The 19,508-nt window shown below is 46.6% G+C and overlaps 1 protein-coding gene and 1 long non-coding RNA gene across 2 annotated transcripts in view; one reads left to right on the top strand and one right to left on the bottom strand.

Moving 5' to 3' along the window:
• The window catches only part of Abca4 (ATP binding cassette subfamily A member 4), a 129,250-nt gene that overhangs the window by 20,985 nt on the left and 88,757 nt on the right, over positions 1-19,508 (top strand). Inside the window, exons 11-14 of the mRNA XM_048456647.3 lie at positions 2,299-2,496; positions 4,522-4,620; positions 15,036-15,125; positions 18,194-18,434. Coding sequence (XP_048312604.3) covers positions 2,299-2,496; positions 4,522-4,620; positions 15,036-15,125; positions 18,194-18,434 — 628 coding nt within the window. The remainder of the gene's footprint in view (positions 1-2,298; positions 2,497-4,521; positions 4,621-15,035; positions 15,126-18,193; positions 18,435-19,508) is intronic.
• On the bottom strand, positions 4,844-6,464 carry LOC125414767 (uncharacterized). Its single transcript, XR_007236364.3, has 3 exons — positions 6,270-6,464; positions 5,188-5,271; positions 4,844-5,096 (listed from the first exon to the last, which is right to left on the bottom strand). It is a non-coding gene; the product is annotated as an uncharacterized LOC125414767 (long non-coding RNA).

The following is a 19,508-nucleotide window of genomic DNA, read 5'->3' as shown; positions in this document are numbered from 1 at the left end:
TTGCTCTCTCTTCCCTACCTTCTCTCCCCCTCCCCCTTCTACGTTAGGTTTGAACCCAGAGTGTCACATACCTTGGTGGGTATTCCAGCCCTGTTTGAACTTCTGTCCTGACTTCTTCTATATTAGAGTATGATGTGGAAGTGTAAGCCAAGCAAATCCTTCCCTTTCTTCCACAAGTCACTTTCATCATGGTCTTTTATCAAGCAATAGAAACCCTAACTTACACAGTCCCTATAATATTGGCATATAAGAGAGTCTGTGGAACATTTTCTTCATTTCTGATTGATGCGGAAAGGCCCGGTCTGCTGTGGGCAATGTCATCCATGGGTTGGGGTGTCATCCTGGGGTGTATAAGAAAGCAAGCTGAACAAGCTATAGAACAGGCTAGTAAGTAGCACTGTTCCTTGGCCTCTGCCTCATTTCCTCTCTCCAACTTCCTGCCTCAAGTTCCTGTCCTGACTTCTGCTCATGATGGACTGTAAACTATAAAATTAAATAAACCTTTCCCTCCCTGGGATGCTTTTGGCCATGGTTTCCTATCGCAGTCGTTAAAAGCAAACTAAGACATGAGCTAACACTTCTGTATGTTGTTGCCTGGTCCCCATTCCTTCAGGTCCCTCCTCTGGAGTATGAGAGGATCAGACAAGCAAACATATGAGAAAGGTTTCAGCGTCTGGTTAGAGAGAGGACGGGATTTTACCCAGGGATCCGAAGTGAGGTGGGAGCAAAGGCAGAATGATCTGTGGGGACGCCCCCACTACAGGCCCTAAGACTGATTCTACAACTGATCCACCATCAGCCTGTGCCTCATGGAGGGACCAGTGTGGTCTCAACATTTCCATGGGAATAAGAGAGCCCATGTCTGTTCTGCCTGCCAGTGTGTGATTGAAAACCTCATGGTGTCTTCAGGGCCCAGTGTTATGAATTTATTCATGGTGCAGACCCTGGAAGTCCAGGATGCCCGGAAACACTCCAGGCAACCAAGAGGCCCTGACCAGGGTTGGGACGTCTTCTTTTCCATCTGAGAAACGGAGGCCATCATAGCTGTGATGTTCCAAGTCATTGTCTGTGAGCTTCTAGGAGGTGTGGGATGTGGGCTATCTAGGCCTAGGGCTGTGGTTAAAACGCAGGTTATATATTTGATTCTGAATTTCAGATAAACATAAAGAAAAATTTCAACATAATGATGCTCCCTTTGGGATTGATTTGAGACAAACAAAAAGTTATTTGTTCTTTATTTGAAATTCAAGTTAATTGAACTGTGCCAGATATGGTGGCTTACTCCTGTAACGTCAGGAAACTGAAATAGAAAAATTGCCTAGGCTACAGAGTGAGATCCAGGTCAGCCTGGGCTACAGCGAGACTCTGCCTCAAATAATCAAGCAAACAAAAAGCAATAACAAAACCAAAACCAAACTGAGCTGGGCATCTGGTGTTCTTACGTGGTAAATCTAGTAAGGAGGGGAAGCTGGCCAAGGTAGCTATAAACGTGTTTTCACTGCCCCTCCACTTCCGCTACTGGGAGACAGTCTCAATGGCACCTTAGCATCCCCTTCAAAGTGATCTCTCGATTTGGAAAAGTTTTCTGATAAGGTTTGAAGGAGGGTTTGGATTTTTATTACTGCTGTAACAAATGATCACAGACTTAAAGGCTTAAGACAACACAGTTTTATTGTCTTATAATTCTTGAGATCAGAAGTCTGAATGTCAAGGTGCCATTAAGTCACATTCTCTACCGGGCTGTCTGAAGGAAAGCCTATTTTCTCACCCTACCCATCTTCTACAGATCATGCACATTCCTCGGATGAGGTCCCCTCCATTTGCAAGATGAGAAGTGGCCTGTCAAGGCTTTCTCCCGCCCACCATAACACTCTGGTCCTGTTTCTTCTGCCTTCCCACGCTTCCAAGTCCCTGTGTGACGTTAAACCCACCTGGAGGAGTCAAGTCATCTCTGTGTCTTTTTGTTCTGCTTTGTTTTTGATTTTTCAAGACAGGGTTTCTCTGTGTAGCCCTGGTTGTCCTGGAACTCTGTAGACCAGGTTGGCCTCGAATTCAAGGATTAGGCTGCCTCTGCCTTCCAAGTGCTGAGATTAAAGGCGCGTGCCACCACGGCCTGACTAGTCTGTGTGTTTTAAACCAACTAGCCAGCAGACATAATCCATCTGCCCTTTCTATCACCTTTGCTGTGAAATATGATTTATTTGTCAGGCCTGTGGGTCAGAATGTGGCATCTTTGTTCAGGATGGTGGTAATATTTACCTCCAAGGGGTTTTCCAGCATATTTTCTCCTCCCTACAGTTTGCTTATGGAGTCCCAGACTTGGAACTGAAGAACATTGCCTGCAGTGAGGCCCTCTTGCAGCGTTTCATCATCTTCAGCCAGCGTTGGGGGGCACAGACCGTGCGGGATGCCCTGTGCCCCCTCTCCCAGGTGACCCTACAGTGGATAGAAGACACACTGTATGACAGCGTGGACTTCTTCAAACTCTTCCGTGTGGTAAGGAAAGGGTTACATGCTCCCTGCTTGTAGAGAATCCACTGGGCAACTGGCACTGGAGAAGGTGTGAGCTTGATGCTATGACAAACCTTGGGGAATGCTCCAGAATCCTAGCACCCAAGAGGAAACAACCATCCTTCTAGAACAGTAGCGAGGGGAAGGAGGTACGTTTACTTTTGTTGGAGGCTGTTTGTTCATCTCCTGGTCGTTCAGACCCAAATAATCACTCAGAAACTATGTTAATTGCAATACCGTTTGGCCAATAGCGTAAGCTAGCTCTGATGGTGCCAATTTGTAGACGGAGGCTGTTTGTTCATTTCCAGCCACCCTGGCCAGAAACATTTACACAGAAACTGTATTAATAACAGCACTGCTTAGCCAGTGACTCTAGCGTATTCCTAGCAAGCTCCTACATCTTAAATTAACCCATTCCTATTATTTTATATTTTACCCTGAGGCTCGTGGCCTACAGGCAAGATTCCAGCTAACAGCTCACATCTTTCTCCTCTGGCAGCTACATGGTTTCTCTCTGACTCCACCTACTCTCTCTAGATATCTTTTCCAGCCTGGCTATATAATGTTAAGCCATTGGCTGAAAGCAGCTTCTTTATTAACCAGTGGCAATAAAGCATATTTACAGCATATAGAGGGGAATCCCGCATTGGTTCACCCCTCAGCATGCGATGTGGGAGGCGTTTGTCCTCTCCAACTGCGAAACATGTGTCCTCCATCACCTGTAGACCAGGGAATTCCTTGCCCATGGTTACAGACAAGACACTGACTTCGCCCTGGTTCTCATGTTCATGTATACAACAAGGATACTGCTTCCAGGGGTGTCTAGACACGGTGACATGGCATTGTCATCTGCAGGTGTACTTCATAGCCATCCTGGAGAACCTGCCACCATGAGCCACAGGTTGGACACATCTATGTCTAAAATAATAGGAAAAGATGAAGGAAAAAAAACTGTGCAAAGCATTCATAATTTTCAGCAAATGGGTGGGTCAAGCTCCTTCCTACAGACCTGTACTTGACCCCAAAGATGTTCTTTGTAGATAGAAAAAAATAGGAAATTCGTAATCTCAACATTTTGGAAAGACTAGATCACTAAACCCAGCTTTCTGCTCTAGAACTGTAGTCCAGACTCCCAGAGCCCATGAGGGTCTCCTCCTCCCTTGCTGGAAGAATGTGGTGGGGCACAGAGGGGTCAAACTTTAGGACGCATGATGTCATCAGAGGTTGCTGAAACATGCAAGTCCAAGTCTCCAGTCTTGCTGGTAGGGAGCTGTGTCATTGCTCAGGAGATTTCGATGGGGGTTCCCAGAGGCCACACTTATAGGAATATTCATAAGAATCCTTTGGAAAAAACAGACTGCTTTTAGCACCTAATTATGTATTTCTTTTTGCCTATATTTTAATTTCTGGAACTGTGTCATGAGGAATGTAAATCACTAAGATTATTTTTGAGATATTCTGGAATTAGTTGTTGATTTCAGAGTTCACATTTTGCCTGTCTTTATGGTGGCTTTCTCAAACCCCAAAAAAGTTTCTCTCTCTCTCTCTCTCTCTCTCTCTCTCTCTCTCTCTCTCTCTCGTTCTTACTCTCTCACTCCTCACTCTCTCTCTGTCTCTCACTCTTGTTCTTGGTCTCTCTTGCTCTCAGCTTGTCTTTAGATTGGGACAGGGTTGTTGCCAAGTTGATAAGTGTATTGGCCTTCCACGCACAAAGCCACGGCTGGATCCTTAGCACATGTAAACATCTGTAATCCCAGCACTCTGGAGGTGGGAGCAGGAATGCCAGACGTCCATAGTCATCTTCAGCTAGCCTAGGATGCAAGAGACCTTGTCTTGGGGTAGAGGACGGGATACACAGAAAAGGGAAGAAAGAAAGGAGAAGAAAAAAAGCCAGATGAATTCTCTAAAATGAGTCATGGTGTAGGAGGTCCTTCTGTTTATGTATTGCTTTCATTGGTTAATGAATAAAGAAACTGCCTTGGCCTTTTGATAGTAAAAAAACTTAGGTAGGCAGGGGTGGGGGATATAACTGAATGCTGGGAGGAAGAAAGCAGAGACAGAGAGAATCACCATGAAGCTGCCAGAGTCAGACATGCTGAATTTTTCCTGGTAAGCCACTGCCATGTGGTGACTTACAGATTAATAGAAATGGGTTAAATCAAGATGTGAAAGTTAGCTAATAAGAGGCTAGAGCAAATGGGCCAAGCAGTGTTTTAATTAGTACAATTTCTGTGTGGCTATTTTGGGGCTAAACTAGCAGGGCATCTGGGACGAACAAGCTGGCCCTTCCTGTGACAGAGTCAAAATAAAATAGGCCTTGTTGTTTCTAGCAGAGTTTATTTTGAGTTTCCCTTGAAAGTTATTCTGCAATTTTCTCAGCTCATTGAGGGTGGATCTACAAAGTACATAAAAGGTGTCAGGACCTGAAGCGTTACCACAAAATGTCTCGGATCCCAGAGATGGTCTTGATGCTTCCCACACTGTGGGGAGAATTAAGAGCCTGTGGCCTGAACATCTCTGTCCTACAACAGACTACAAGGCAACACTTGGTCTACGCTGGGTCGTGGTCTTCAATGCAGCTCGTCCTGGGTACAGCCAGATAAGATTTTGCATCTGGTTAAAATTATCCTTTAGTGACTAGACCTTCTGTTAGTCCTGCATTACCGTAACACGTACCTCAATCACACAGAGAAAGGGTCCCTCTTGGCTAACGGTTTCAGAGACTCCAGTCTGTTGCTGATGGACCTTATCACTTTGGTCCTGTATTGAGGTAGAACACACGGTGGAACAACCCACTCATTTCTTGGCCAGGAAGCACAGGAGAACACGGGAAAGGGCTTGGGGTTCCCACTCTCCCCTTCTATGCCAGACCTCCCAATAACCTAAAGACCTCCCGCTAGGCCTTGCCCCTTGCGGGTTCCACCACCTCCCACTAGTGTCAAGATGGAGACCAAGCCTTTAACAGACGGGCCTTTGTGTGATGCTCAAGATGCAAGCTGTAGCTCACCCCAAGCTGGGGCCACTGACCGGAGTGTTTACTTATCAAACGAGAAAGACCAGGAAGCCTTCGTTCTGCCCTACGTTGAGTTTGGAAGTCAGACGTTTCACCAGTTGCCCTGACTTAGATGGACCCAAGGCACTCGTTTACCCTCTGCCCATGTGCCCACAGCTGCAACAGATACCTACAGGGCACAGGCGCTGGGCTGAGGCCATGGTGCCAACATTGACCTCCTACTCTCGACCCACAAACAACCCAACAAACCTGTTCATGGACACTCATCTTAGAATACTAAGCTACGTAGTATCTGTCCCTGAGAATAGTCCCTGAGACCAGCAGTTCTTTGCCTAACTGTACATTGAATCACTGGGAAGGCTTCAGCAGCTACACATGTGGCCTGCGGATGTGGTTCAGTTGTAGAGTTCTCGGCTAATGTACCTAATTAGGCCCTGGGTTTGATTCCCACCATGGCAGAAAACTGACCATGGTAGGATACACCTATAATCCCAGTGTTTGGGGAGGTGAAGGTAGGAGGATTAGAAATCTAAGGTCACCCTTGGCTACATGAGGTGTTTAAGGCCAGCCTAGACTAAAGGCGACTATCTCAAACTAGCCCCCCTACTCCGAGCCCAGAGATCCCGAGTCAGTTAGCACAGGGTACAACCTGTGTACTTCAGTGTTTTCCAGAGCTTCCCAGATAATTCCAAAGTCCAGTCAGGGTCAAAAATTATTAACCTTGAACAAAAGAGTTTGGCTTTACCATCTTGGTTTCTGTAGACCAAACAGTAATCCTCGTACCCCAAACATCTCTGGGCTTCAGGAACAGAGCGCTGCAGAGGTGTCTTCTCCTTCTCTTAAAGAGAGTTGCAGAGCCAAGGTCTAAGGAGAACACCCCAGTGGGCGGCATTAGGCCGCCTCAAAGATCCTCGCCATTCTCCTCATCCCTGCTCTGGCCCCAGAGAGGAAGGAACTGACTGAAACAGAGCACGTGACCTCCTAGCAAAGAGCAAACACCCCGGGTAGTCATCTGGTGCCCTTGAAGTGTGCCTTTCCCGGGACAAATGACCAGGGCAGCTAAACATTAAAAGCAAATAAATTACTAATAAAGAACTTAAAAGAAATAGCAAGCATTAAATGAGATTTGGCTTTCATTGCTTCCTGTACCCATCCTGGGAGTGGTTTTAGGAAAATGATCCCCAGGCAGGCACAGGGTGGCCAGGGCAGACCCCAGCGGCCCCCCGGAGGAGCATGGCTAGCCTCTGTGGCCTGGCTGTTATTGCAGCTGGTTGGCGCCCAGCCACTGTCGTTCTGGCGTGGGAGTGCTGGGCCGGCCCCTTTGCTGGCCTGTTTCTTGTGCACACGTAGCCCTTATATAAATAAGGTTTTATTAAATGCCAAGTCAGTTCTCATTAACAAAGAAAGAGGAAAAATTTCAGTAAACCACTGTGACGGCACCTGCCCCTGCTGGGTACAGAGCAAGGGTGGGGGGAGGGCGGGAACAACCTCCAGACCTGGGAATCTGCGGAGCCGAGGGAACCTAGTGGGAGTTAGCAACCAACTGGGACCAGCTGTGTTTTTCCTCTGTCCTTTGGAGGTCAGAACTCAATGTTGTCATCTTCAAATAATCCGAATGCAGTTCTCCGGGCGTTGCTCCACCCGACCCTCTCGCAGATCCCAGACTCACTCTCTCTCTCTCTCTCTCTCTCTCTCTCTCTCTCTCTCTCTCTCTCTCTCTCTCTCACACACACACACACACACACACACACACACACAGTTTGCACGCTTTCTTTTTCATGAACCCATGCACCGCACACATGGCTGGTGACCTAGGTGGGTGGGGAAGCACACCACAAATCAAGGGGCTGGATTTTCTCCAAGGTGTAGCCTCTCTTGGTTTCACCCCCAACTCCGTAGCCTGAAGACTTTCTTTATCTTCACCTGGGGCTTTTTCAGGCTAACAGCTGGCAACGTGAAACCCAAAAGCTCAGCGCTGGGCCCAGGGCATCGTTACCGCCAGCATACCTGAAATGTTCGCACCTCATTAAAAAAAAATAAATAAAACTCCCGCGTCACTTTAGTACTTCAGTCAGTTTCGGGTGAGGGGTTGGGCCCTTTCCCATCTGATCGGGCCCAGGTTGCGCATGCCCCTTCCGTCTCTCCTGCATCCATCCCGTTTTCTGGCCCCCACCCCCCAGCCTTCCTGTTTTCTCTCCCGCTCTGATGCGCTGTTTTGAAATCTTGCTGAGAAGCAAGTCTGTCCCGGCAGCTTTGAATGTTTATTTGTGGAACTTGAGGTGGGCACTAAGACCTGCCATTCGGCCGGCCAGCCGGGAAATCTGAGTTTCCTCCCTTCCCCCTTCTCCATGGCTGTGTGCGGAGGAGGAAAGCTAGCTTTGGGGTTCACAGTTTCCCTTCTGTAAATGTTCCTGCTGTTGTACAATTTGGCTTTTTCTCCCCTCCCCCTCGACCTCTATGCTACTGTGACTTTTGCTTTTCTGACTCCATTGTCCTCGTGTCCCTGTGACTGTGGCCTGGCTGAACACTGAGTTCCTGAGAAGAAAAGACCCAGTCTTGGGGGTCCTGACTACATACATGCTCCTGTCCGTGTCCGCTTCACTCTTGGCTCTGCTCTCTGAATTCCTGAGTCACTGGGAATAAACAGGGGTGAACTGCCTATCGCTGGCCATGCCTTCTGCTCCCTGGGATCGCTGGCTGCAGCTTGTTAAATTTCAACTATGTGTTCCAATTTTCAAGTGCCTTTTTGCTACCTCATCTCCTGGGTTTTACAGTAATGTCTCATTAGTGAGTTTACCTCCATTATCCCCTCCACACACACACTGCTGTTTTCCTATAACTTTCTCCTACTTTAGGAAGAAAGAAATCGAAGCACAGTGCAAGCAACTCTGTGTGTGTGTGTGTGTGTGTGTGTGTGAGAGAGAGAGAGAGAGAGAGAGAGAGAGAGAGAAAGAGAGAGAGAGAGAGAGAGAGAGATGAGAGAGAGAGAGAGAGAGAGAGAGAGAGAGAGAGAGAGAGAGAGTGTGTGTGTGTGTGGGTGGCAGGCAGAAACAAAACTCATCCAGAAATGGGTTTTAAAAACCATGAAGTCACACTAGGTGTATCTGGTTTACAGCGATTGTCTACATCTACCAAATCAGTGGTTATTGGGGAGTCCCCTCGGCAAACAGATTTCTATAGAGAAGGAAACAGAGCAGAAGCTTTTTTGCTTTTAGGCTGATTGTCTCAGCATTTGTCTGTCTGGATTTCTTCTAGGCTCCAGATGTATACAGTAGGCTAGAACTTGTTTTCTTGACAGACCAGATGCAACTTTATCAATTGAGGAAGAAAGAATTCGTGACTGGTCAAAGATAAAGTGACTTGGGACAGAAGCCAGCCCCTGGGAAGGGTGCTAGTTCAGATGACGGGCCTGGCGTCCCTGCCTGTGTTCAGTCAGTATAGGCCACATATTTACAGTATGTGTTACCCACATGTTAGATAACAGGTTTTCTCCAGCGTAGATTGACTCTCAGAAGGATTTTGGCTCCTGATACTTCAGCTCTCTGCACAACAGAGACTCTGAACTGTTTTTGTGGATTAGGATCATGTTTGAGAATCTGACACCAGCTCTAAGCCTTTCCCTAGGGAATGTAAGTTCCCACAGATGTGAAGGTGTGGGGACTCATGGAGCCACTGAAGCCAGACCCCAGGTTAAAAGCTCTTGCGATGAAGTGTCTTTCTACCTACCACTAATACAAAAATACCCCAGCGGGTCTCATGTGCGAAACAAAGACGATGTTGCTCTCAAGAGTTAAAAGCGCGCTAAAATTTGAAATGGGAGCATGGGTGACAGAGGTCTGTTTTTCCCAGAAGCACTTACATGAATGCACATGCACACCGAATCTATTACACACGGGCCAAGATCCCTCAGGACAGTGACAGGACCACACGACCCACATGTGTCACGGCTCAGACTGGGCAGACACCGAGGGGAGTGGCAATGTCTGCATTTGGGCACAGGAGGGACTTACAGGTAAAGCCCCACTGCACGAGGCAGAAAACTTACTTCCACGTTACAAAATTAGAACGCCGACAGAATTCAGTCATAAGGTAGACCCTATGTCACAATAACCCAGAGCTCAGGGGTGACAGATAGATAATCGCAACAGATGTGACCCTCTCATCTGGGATCCAGGAGAGTTTTTAGCTGTGTCATGAGCATCTCAGCACCAAGGCAGCCTCACTCCGGCTGACTCCCAGAACCCCGACCTGCAGTCTGGCCTCAGCACCAGCCATGTGTTTCTCTCTCCTGGGTAGAAGCATGGTTGCAGAAAGCTATGCTGGTCGCTGGCATTGACCTTGGTTCTTTTCATAACACCTTAGCATTGGCTCTTGACTATGGCCACCTGCTGGCACACACAAGCATCCTCTAGTGGCCCGGAGACTAATTTCTGGCTATGGGTTGGCACCCAGCTTGCTGATGTTTATAGAGAACCCTTTCTTCCTCATTCATGGAGATTGGATGAAATTCATATTGGAGAAAAGATAGGAAATACACTCTGAAACCAAAGACATTTTGCTTATACCACAGTGAAGTCATGGGCTGCGGAGCTAGGTCAGTCAGTGATGTGTTTTAGCCCACAAATATGAGGGCTTGTGTTCTATAACTAGAACCTGTGTAAAAAAGCCGTATATAAAGGTGCGTGCTAATAAATCCCTGAACTAGGGAGACAGAGAAAAGTGTATTCCTAGGGCTCCCTGGTCAGACAGCCTAGCATACTTAGCAAGCTCCAAACCGGTTCAAGACCCTGTCTCAGATTTTAAAATTAATTAATTAATTAACGAAAGGGCGAGGGGTGCCTGAGGAATGACCCCTGAGGTTGTCCTCTGGCCTGTACATACATGCATGCGTGCGCTCTCTCTCTCTCTCTCTCTCTCTCTCTCTCTCTCTCTCACACACACACACACACACACACACACACACACACACAGAATGTCAGGGTGGCGGAAGAGAATACAGTCTGTTCCGCAGTGGTCCCTCGGCTCCTTCCTCAGACCCCAAAGACCAAAGGAAGCTCTGTCTCACAAAGTGACCTTTCACCGCCCCCTGGGTTCCAAGCTCAGCTTTGCTTTCATCAGAAACAGACACCAGGACTAAGTCAGAAGTCGTCAGGAGGGGACGAGGCCTAGTTTCTACTGCGCAACAAGGAAGTTCCCTAACTCGTCTGGGGTTCGCATACCCCAGAGCCCACCCTCTGCCTCAGACCTTTAGACACCACTCCTCCCGGCACGTCTGGATGACCTCTCCCAGTAGAGACAGTTTGGCATGTCCCCCACCCTCCTGTGACTGAGTCCGAATTCTCCACTCATGACGCATTTCCTAGCACGCAGGGCGCCTCTCCTGGTTGCCCCCTCAGCACCAAAGCAGCTTCCTCTCTTTTTATCCCATGCTTAACAACTGTCAGGGCTGCAACAAACATGCTTTAAATCCACCGTCTTCCAGTTGCCCAGCAACAACTTCCCTCCCGGATAAATCTGGGCTTCCTGTAGCAGTTGCTGGGAAGGGAACCCAACAGCCTGGGGCTCTCTGTCCATGACTTAACTTGCCCTTAACTTCTAGCCTAGATGCTTTCAAGACAGGCTGCCCACCCCTGACTTCAGAATCATTCCGTGGCTCCCAGAAACCATGTTATCCCCATAAAGGCATTTTTATTCTGATGCTACCTAATCACTCATGTACTGAGTATATCCTCAACTTAGAAATGAATATTATTTCCAGATTGGCTCCTTTGGGTTAGGAAAAACCCATCAACCATCGGGGCCACTCCCTCTTCTGTGCTGATGGAGTTACTGGTACTGAGTCAGTAACTATGATCAGGATGTTTAGGGAGCTGCTAATGCTTTTATTTTACACTGGTACACAGATTGCATATCCTAAGGGAAAGGAATGTATTTTGTCCTCCTAGAATCTTTTGTTTAAATAAAGATTTATTTATTTATGTATACAGTGTTCTGCCTACATGTAGGCCTGTAGGCCAGACGAGGAGACCAGACCTCATTACAGATGGTTGTGAGCCACCATGTGGTTGCTGGGAATTGAACTCAGGACCTCTGGAAGAGCAGCTAGTGTTTTAAACTGCTGAGCCACCTCTCCTGCCCCTGTCCTCCTAGAATCTTTTTTAAAAATGTTTATTTATATATTTTATGTACATTGGTGTTTTGCCATAGTGTTGGGTCTCCTGGAACTAGAATTACAGATAGTTGTGAACTGCCATGTGAGAACTGAACCCGGGTCCTCTGGAAAAGGAGTCAGTACTCTTAACCACTGAGCCATCTCTCCAGCCCCTGTCCTCCTAGAATCTTAACAGAGAGGTCTCAGGAGCCCCTTATGAGGACCTTATATCGCTTAAGTAAGGGTTCACTGATCAGGGACCACTTAGACCAACCACAATTAATAGAGACACGCACTGCCGCAAACCCTATTTGCATAGCCAGTCTTCCTTAAGAAGTCTAATTTGGCCTTGACCTCAATTTATTAGTCCCAAACCCAATTATGACATGAAGTTATTTGTTATTGAAAATATTAAGAGAACTTGCTGATACAGGAGTCTGGGATGTGCGGCATAGTATTATTTGCCATTTTGGTTCCTGACCCGTTTTTCTAGAAATTATTGCACACTTCCATTCAAATAAAGTTGCAGCCTCTTCTGGTTCTTTTGGCAGGAACAGGTCTTTCGAATTGGAATTGATAATGGGGAGAGAATTCAAGGAAGAAGTGAGCCCTGGGGAACTTATTTTATAATTTATAGTCACATCAATTAAAAAGTTGGTGAACAGACACAGAGAGGGGCTGCTTGGGAGCCAGGCATCGTTCTGATATGTAAATGGTTTCTCCAAAACACCAGTTCCTCGTTATTTATCAATCCCATGGAAAAGAACGAGCAAAGAAAACATAGCTAGGACACCATGCGCACTAGGGCTTAGCAAATGTGGGGTAGATAGACATTATCCAATTATTAGTAAGATCAAAAAAGAAAGTGTTGACCAGACACACACACACACACACACACACACACACACACACACACACAAACGCATCTCATGCCCTGGCCGCAGGCATCCTCTCCCCGAGATTCCTAATCTTGTTTTTATCTGGCTAGTGATCCAGGCTGACTCTCCATGTCTGGCTTCGCATTCCTCGCTCCACCTGGAATCCCAGACTCCCCACACCCTTCAGTACACAGATACCTCCTGCATCCCCACAATCACCGCACCCCTTTATCAGCTCAAGTATCACCTTCCTAGCCACCAGTAGTGGAACCGATTGCTCCCTCCCTGGCAGAGACACCACGCATGGAACCTATAACCCAGGAGACTCTGTCTCTCCGCTGCAAGATTAGTTTACTGTTCGTTAATGCAACATATATCCTTGGGCCGTGTGTACCCGAGCTGAAGATGTAAAACTAAAGCCTGTTGCTACGTTTAAGCAGTTTGTAATCCAGTGCGGTGACTGGTTCTCAGCCCTCCTGATGCTGCGACCCTTTAATGCAGCTCCTCATGTTGTGGTGACCCCAACCATAACATTATTTCCGTTGCTACTTCATCGCTGTCATTTTGCCCCTGTAATGAATTCATAATGTAAATATATGATGTGTAGGAGATCTGATATGTGACCTCCTAAAGGGGTCATGACCCACAGGTTGCAGACCACTGATCTAATGGAAAGACAGATACATTAGAAATAATGGAAGACAGCTGGGTGTGGTGGTGCACACCTTTAATCCCAGCACTCGGGAGGCAGAGGCAGGGGAACCTGGTCTACATAGTGAGCTCCATGACAGCCAGGGCTATATAGACCTTGTCTCAAAAAAAAAAAAACCTTAATAAACCCTTAATAATGACGATAGTAATAATAATAAATAGTGTGTCCCTTCTTATCTCTCATGGTTTTTAGGAGAGAAGATGGGCAAGATTAGTGACAGGATTTGTTGACATAAGATTTGACCTATTTACATCCTTACTCCCTTCCTACCCACTAAACTCAACCCCATCAGCCCACTGCAAAAACAGGGATTAAAGTGACTTGCCCAGCATCTATTACCATCAAAACTATTTATAAGCAATTTGAAAAGAAGCCCCAGCAAGGTGGTTGTCTCATCCCAGTGGTCAGAGCAGAACAATCCTGCTTCCCATGGGAAGAAAGGCAAGGATACAGGGCAGAGATAAGAACTCAATGGTTTGCGTTTAACTACCTGCTTCTCAACTCTTGATGCAAGCCAGACCAGTCCAACCATCATTCAGGGGACCCACCCTACAGAATGAAAGCGCTGAGACTCTTGGCTGGTGATGTACACATACCTGAAGGAGGATGCAATCCAAGCTTTGCCGGGGCCTCTCTCTAGGCCGCTCAAGGTGCTCCCTTGAACTTGAAACCCTTTGTCTTAACATTTAGAACTCAGTCCTGAAAGACTGTTCAGTCTGTCCATGCATCAATTCCATTCTGAAACCTTAACGAATAAGGCCGACTGGGACTTGAACTTAGAGATCAGGGGGTTCACATCAGACTCTTAAGACTGACCAGCAACAAAACTGAGGGCTTTGATGTCCCCGATGAAGGTGGAAAATACTGAAACTCTTCTGAGCTGTCCCACGGGCAAGCCTTAGCCAGATGTGGCTCTCAGCTGGAGAACTTGACCAGGGAACTTCTCACTCCTGTGCACTAGCTTTGTAAGAAAAGTGGTGGAATTGGTGGGATCTTCCATGAGAGGGTATTTGTGAACATAGGAAGAGTGACAGCCTGCCCAGGAAGGTCATAAAGGGGACAGACATAGCGGTGAAGGAAACCTGGCAGGGCCCGCAGAGCCCGGAGGTGAACAGATGGGTACCCTCTGCCTATCTTCACACTCCACCAGCTGTGCCGGTTTGCCCCCTCTGGGAACCCTGTTTGATGTCATTAAAACAGCAATCAGAGTCACTTTGGTGTATTTGCTGTCACCAGGAGACTGTTTGTGTTTGACTAGCTCAGCCTGGAAACTTGGAAGAGGAGCTTTTGATTTTTCTGGATTGGATAAAAGAATTTTGTTCCTGGAGGCAACCTTGCAGAAGTACAATTAGGGAGGGGGAAAATGGCTTACCAGTATGCACAAAATCAGATTGTGTGTGTGTGTGTGTGTGTGTGTGTGTGTGTGTGTAGTGTGTGTGTGCACACGTATAGATGTGTCTGTGTGCACATGCATGTACAACTGGAGGTTGATATCACGTGTCTTCCTCAGCGGCTCTTCGCCTTGTGTTTGGAGACATGCCCCTCTGAATCTGTCTACACTGGCTGTACAGCAAGTCCCGAGGATTCCCCTGTATCTAGCTCCCCCGCCCTGGGGTTACATGTCTGTGTCACCAAGCCAGGATTCTATGTGGGTGCTGGCGCTCAGACTCATGTCCTCATGCTCGTGTGACTGACTAAGCCATTTTCTCAGTGCTGTAACTACATTAAAAAAAAAAATGTGTTTTGCTTTTTTTTCTCTGGTGATTTCAGCTTCCCACACTCCTAGACAGCAGTTCCCAAGGTATCAACTTGCGATTTTGGGCAGGAATATTATCTGATGTGTCACCAAGATTGCAAAAGGTAAGCAGCCCGATGTCATTGACTATAGTTTCATTATGCCTTTTTAAAAAAAGATTTATTTATTTATTTATTATTTATTATGTATGCCTGTATGCCAGAAGAGCGCACCAGATCTCATTATAGATGGCTGTGAGCCACAATGTGGTTGCTAGGAATTGAACCTGGGTCCTCTGGAAGAGCAGCCAGTGCTCTTAACCTCTGAGCCATCTCTCCAGCCCTTATCATGCCTTTACACCGTTTCAGTCACACTTATAGCAAGGACTTTAACCGTACCTCTCACCTGTTAAGGAGAAACTCATTTATTCTTCCAGTCTAGCAACTTAAAGGCATCTGCTCGTCTTCCAACCCATCTGTGCTCCTCGGTAGGAGGCGAAAAGAAAATGACCATCAAATAATAATAATAATAATAATAATAATAATAATAACAATAACCATCTTTGAGATGCTACATCAAGACCTAAGGATCGCTGGAACCAACAGCTTGTCTGCAGTAGCATGGTTCCTTGTGGACTGGTAAATGGCTTCCAGGGCCTGCAACAACAGCAAACACATACATGGTACTAACAGGTACAGTTCTCAGTGCTTTACCTCACCCCTCCAGGGTGACTTTTTTCTGTTGTTTTATAAAATATTTACACAATTTAATTAACATCTGCTCATGTAAGACTTCCGAAATACAGAAATTGCTTCCTCCACTTAAGAGCTGGTTGATAATGGAGATAGGGAGAGAATAGACAGTCACGGTCACGAGCCTTTTTGAACACACAGTCAACAAAGATGAGAAGAATGAAACAGGCAACTCTCTTTAAGTGCGATGAGTTTTTATGGAAGGCAAAGAGGAGTGGAAAATGTGATTTTTCTCTGGGCTTTTCCCCTTTGATTTTTCCCAGCCACCTTAGGCTCAGTCAACTTGGAAAATAACATGCTTGGAATCTGTATTTATAAAATTAAGCTCAATCAGGGCAAAGCAGGAGCCCAGCTTGGCAGGCAGAGCGAGAGAAGGGCCCCTTGTACCGCTGGCCACCTGCGGCAGGGCGGAGTCTCCGGCATTTTTCTCCTCACAGCATTTTAAGAACTCAAGTCGGTATGCCAACTGTGAAGCCGACAGAGACGGTAAATACCTTCCTGAAGCATATCGACACTTTGAATTCTGTGTGGGCCTCCCCGAATATCTTCTGCCTGTTTAGATAAGAGGTCCGAGTGCTTGTGAACCAGGTTAAAGCAGACGGCCCAGCTTACATGAATTGGTATCGGACCATTTGACCCCTGACGCAGCCCTTCATTTCTGAGCGCTTTGATTAAATGAGCGACATAATAACCCCTTCTGGTCATAAGACCCACTGTTGCTGAAGCCGTTTAAGGCTCTGACTTTCTCACTGAGGCACAGACGATGATTATAAACGTGACTCACTGTGTGGATTCCACACGGTGCTCATCAGTTTCGGAAAGCAAGTGTTGGCATGTGTACAAAGAGAGAACACGGGTCGACATCGCTGACAGAAGTGGGAGAATGTTTTCCGTCACGCCTGGCTGGATCCTAATGGTTTTTGATTTTTTTTTTTTAATTTCCAAGTTCCTTAGAACGTGAATAGTAAGGTGTGGTCAGGGAATAAACACAGCACTGTTTTTATTTTATATTTTCCCTAAAATAACGCCAAGTGGCCTCATGGGACCAAGTCACTGGTACCTTTTGCCGGTATCTCTCGGTTTCTCTCGGTCTAGTTCTCAGCATCACAGATCTCCGTTTCAAGGATGAAGCCGTGGGTTACGATGACACCATAGAGAGGGCAAGGGACACCAGGCCCCTCTTAGTAGACACAGAATTTTGAACTTTCTTCCATAAGGGAGACATTTTCTGTTCTTTGCTTAAGTCTTTTTTGTTTGTTTGTTTTGTTTTTGTTTTTCGAGTCAGGTTTTCTCTGTGTGGCCCTGGCTGTCCTGAAATTCAATTCCTAGACCAGGCTGGCTCCTGAAATTAAAGGCGTGCACCACCACACCCAGCTCTTTGCTTGAATCTTAAAATATACACATACACACACACTCTCACAAGCACACACACACACACACACACACACACACACGGGATGGGGGGTGCACAGGGAGAACAAGTCACACCATACAGTTGAATGGAAGAGCTCATGTGTGATAAAATGAACTTAGTAAGATGTTTTGGGGAGCTGGAGAGGTGGCTCAATGGTTAGGAGCACTGGCTGCTCTTACAGAGGACTCGAGATCAGATCTCAGCATCCACATTGCTGAAGCGAGCTTCACATGGCAGCTCCCAGTCATCTGTGATCCCAGCTTCAGGAGACCCGACACGGCCTTCTAGCCTCTGCAGTCATCTGCATGCACACGACATGCAGACACAGACATACACATACACACGAGGAAAAATAAATCTTAAAAAAATTTGCAATTATAGAACACCAAATTCTAAACTTTTGATCACAGAAATTTTCTGTGGTCTTTCATTTCCAGAACAAAGATTTCTCCATTATTTTATTTCCTGTTTTGTTTTGTTTTGTTTTGTTTTTTCCAGCATCTCCATCTTGGGATAACAGCTAGCTTATGTTGATATAGTCTCTGTGTTTTTCCCAAGGACACAATTCCAAGAAACCCAAACAAAGGAAAGCAGACATATTAACATATTTTGTGTTCATGTTTGCCCCCAGATAGATGACAGTACATTTTGTTTTCTGCGGGTGGATTAAGAATTGCTGAGAATATATATGTTTCCTTTGAATGTGGCAATCAAACACACACATGAGCAAGCCTTGGTTCTGTCTGGTTGAAGATTACTCAAAGTCGGGGCTGCAGAGAAGGGTCAACTTTCAAGAACACTGACTGTTCTTCCAGAGGACCCAGGTTCAATTCCCAGCACCCGCATAGCAGCTCACAACTGTCTGTAACTCTAGTTCCAGGGGATCTAATACCTTTACACAGACAAACATACAGACAAAACACCAATGCATAAAATAAAATAAAAATTAAAACAAAAACCCCTACCAATGTACATGAAATAAAATAAATTTTAAAAAAGATTATTCAAAGCCTTTCCCTTTTCCTAGTTTATTCACCGGCCAAGTGTTCAAGACTTGCTATGGGTAACCAGACCTGTTCTGCAGAACAGTGGTCCTGAGACCTTCACCCAGCTGATGAGCATTCTGTCTGACCTCCTGTGTGGCTACCCAGAAGGAGGAGGCTCTCGTGTGTTCTCCTTTAACTGGTATGAAGACAATAACTATAAAGCCTTCCTGGGGATTGATTCCACAAGGAAAGACCCCACCTACTCTTATGACAAAAGAACAAGTAAGTTTTCGGACTTCTGTATGCAAATTGGCCCCTGGTGTGGGTTAAGATGGTGGGTTGGGGATGGGGGAAAGCTGGGCGGATGGCTCAGGTGATGAAGTTATTGCTATGCAAACACAAGACCCAAGTTCAATCCCTGGAATCCACCAAAAAGAAAAAGAAAAAAGGAAGGAAGGAAGGAAGGAAGGAAGGAAGGAAGGAAGGAAGGAAGGAAGGAAGGGCGAGCCAGGCATGATGGTGCCCACTTGTAATCACGGCACAAGAGGATTAAGACAAGAAGACATTGGGGCTTTGCTGGCCAACTGGCCTAGCCTCCTTACCAAGTTCCAAGCTAGTGATAAAACAAGGTAGATGGTACGCCTTAGGCTGTCCTATGACCTCCATACATATCCTTACACATGCACGCACACTTGCACACACGCATACCTCCAAGCACTAATATGAAAAGTGATGGATGGGTTGGCAGTCCTGGGGTTGAGTCTCCTTGCTCCTGTTAAGTGGCCTCGGGCAAGGGGATTTCTCCCAGAAATTCTCTTTCCCCTAGTAGAGGAACGTGGAGGGATGGAAAGCACCCAAGCCCTCTTGGACATTTCCCACTGAGTAATTGAACTGGGGTTAAGTTCCAGAGGAAGAGAAGTAGATGAGGAGGCAGCCCAGAGTTGGTTACAACAAAGCTCAACTCAATAGGGTTCTGGCAAGTCGACAGGGCTGGCAAGCCCCCCCCCCCCACACCTTTTACCTCCCACTCACCACCCCTAATCCCTGCAAGTCAACGGGGCTGAGAAGCCCCCCCCACTTTTACCTACCACTCCCCACCCCCCTGCAAGTCAATGGGACTGGTAAGCCCCCCAACACACACACCTTTTACCTCCCACCCCACCCTCCTGCAAGTCAATGGGGCTGGCAAGTCCCGGCAAGTCATCTGCTTCACTTTCACTATTTTGGGGTAGAGTGTGCTCTGAAATCACAAAAAGACAGCAAGAGACACAGCAAAAGGAGTTGGGCCCTGACACAGCTACATACAGCAGAGAAGACAAGCAGCTAGGAGACTTGGAATTAGCTGAGGCTGAAACT

This window comes from Myodes glareolus, chromosome 17, assembly GCF_982192425.1.
Source record: "Myodes glareolus chromosome 17, mMyoGla1.1, whole genome shotgun sequence".
Classification (NCBI taxonomy): domain Eukaryota; kingdom Metazoa; phylum Chordata; class Mammalia; order Rodentia; family Cricetidae; genus Myodes; species Myodes glareolus.
The sequence above is the reverse complement of the archived record's forward strand: the minus strand, read 5'-3'. Positions and strand labels throughout refer to the sequence as shown.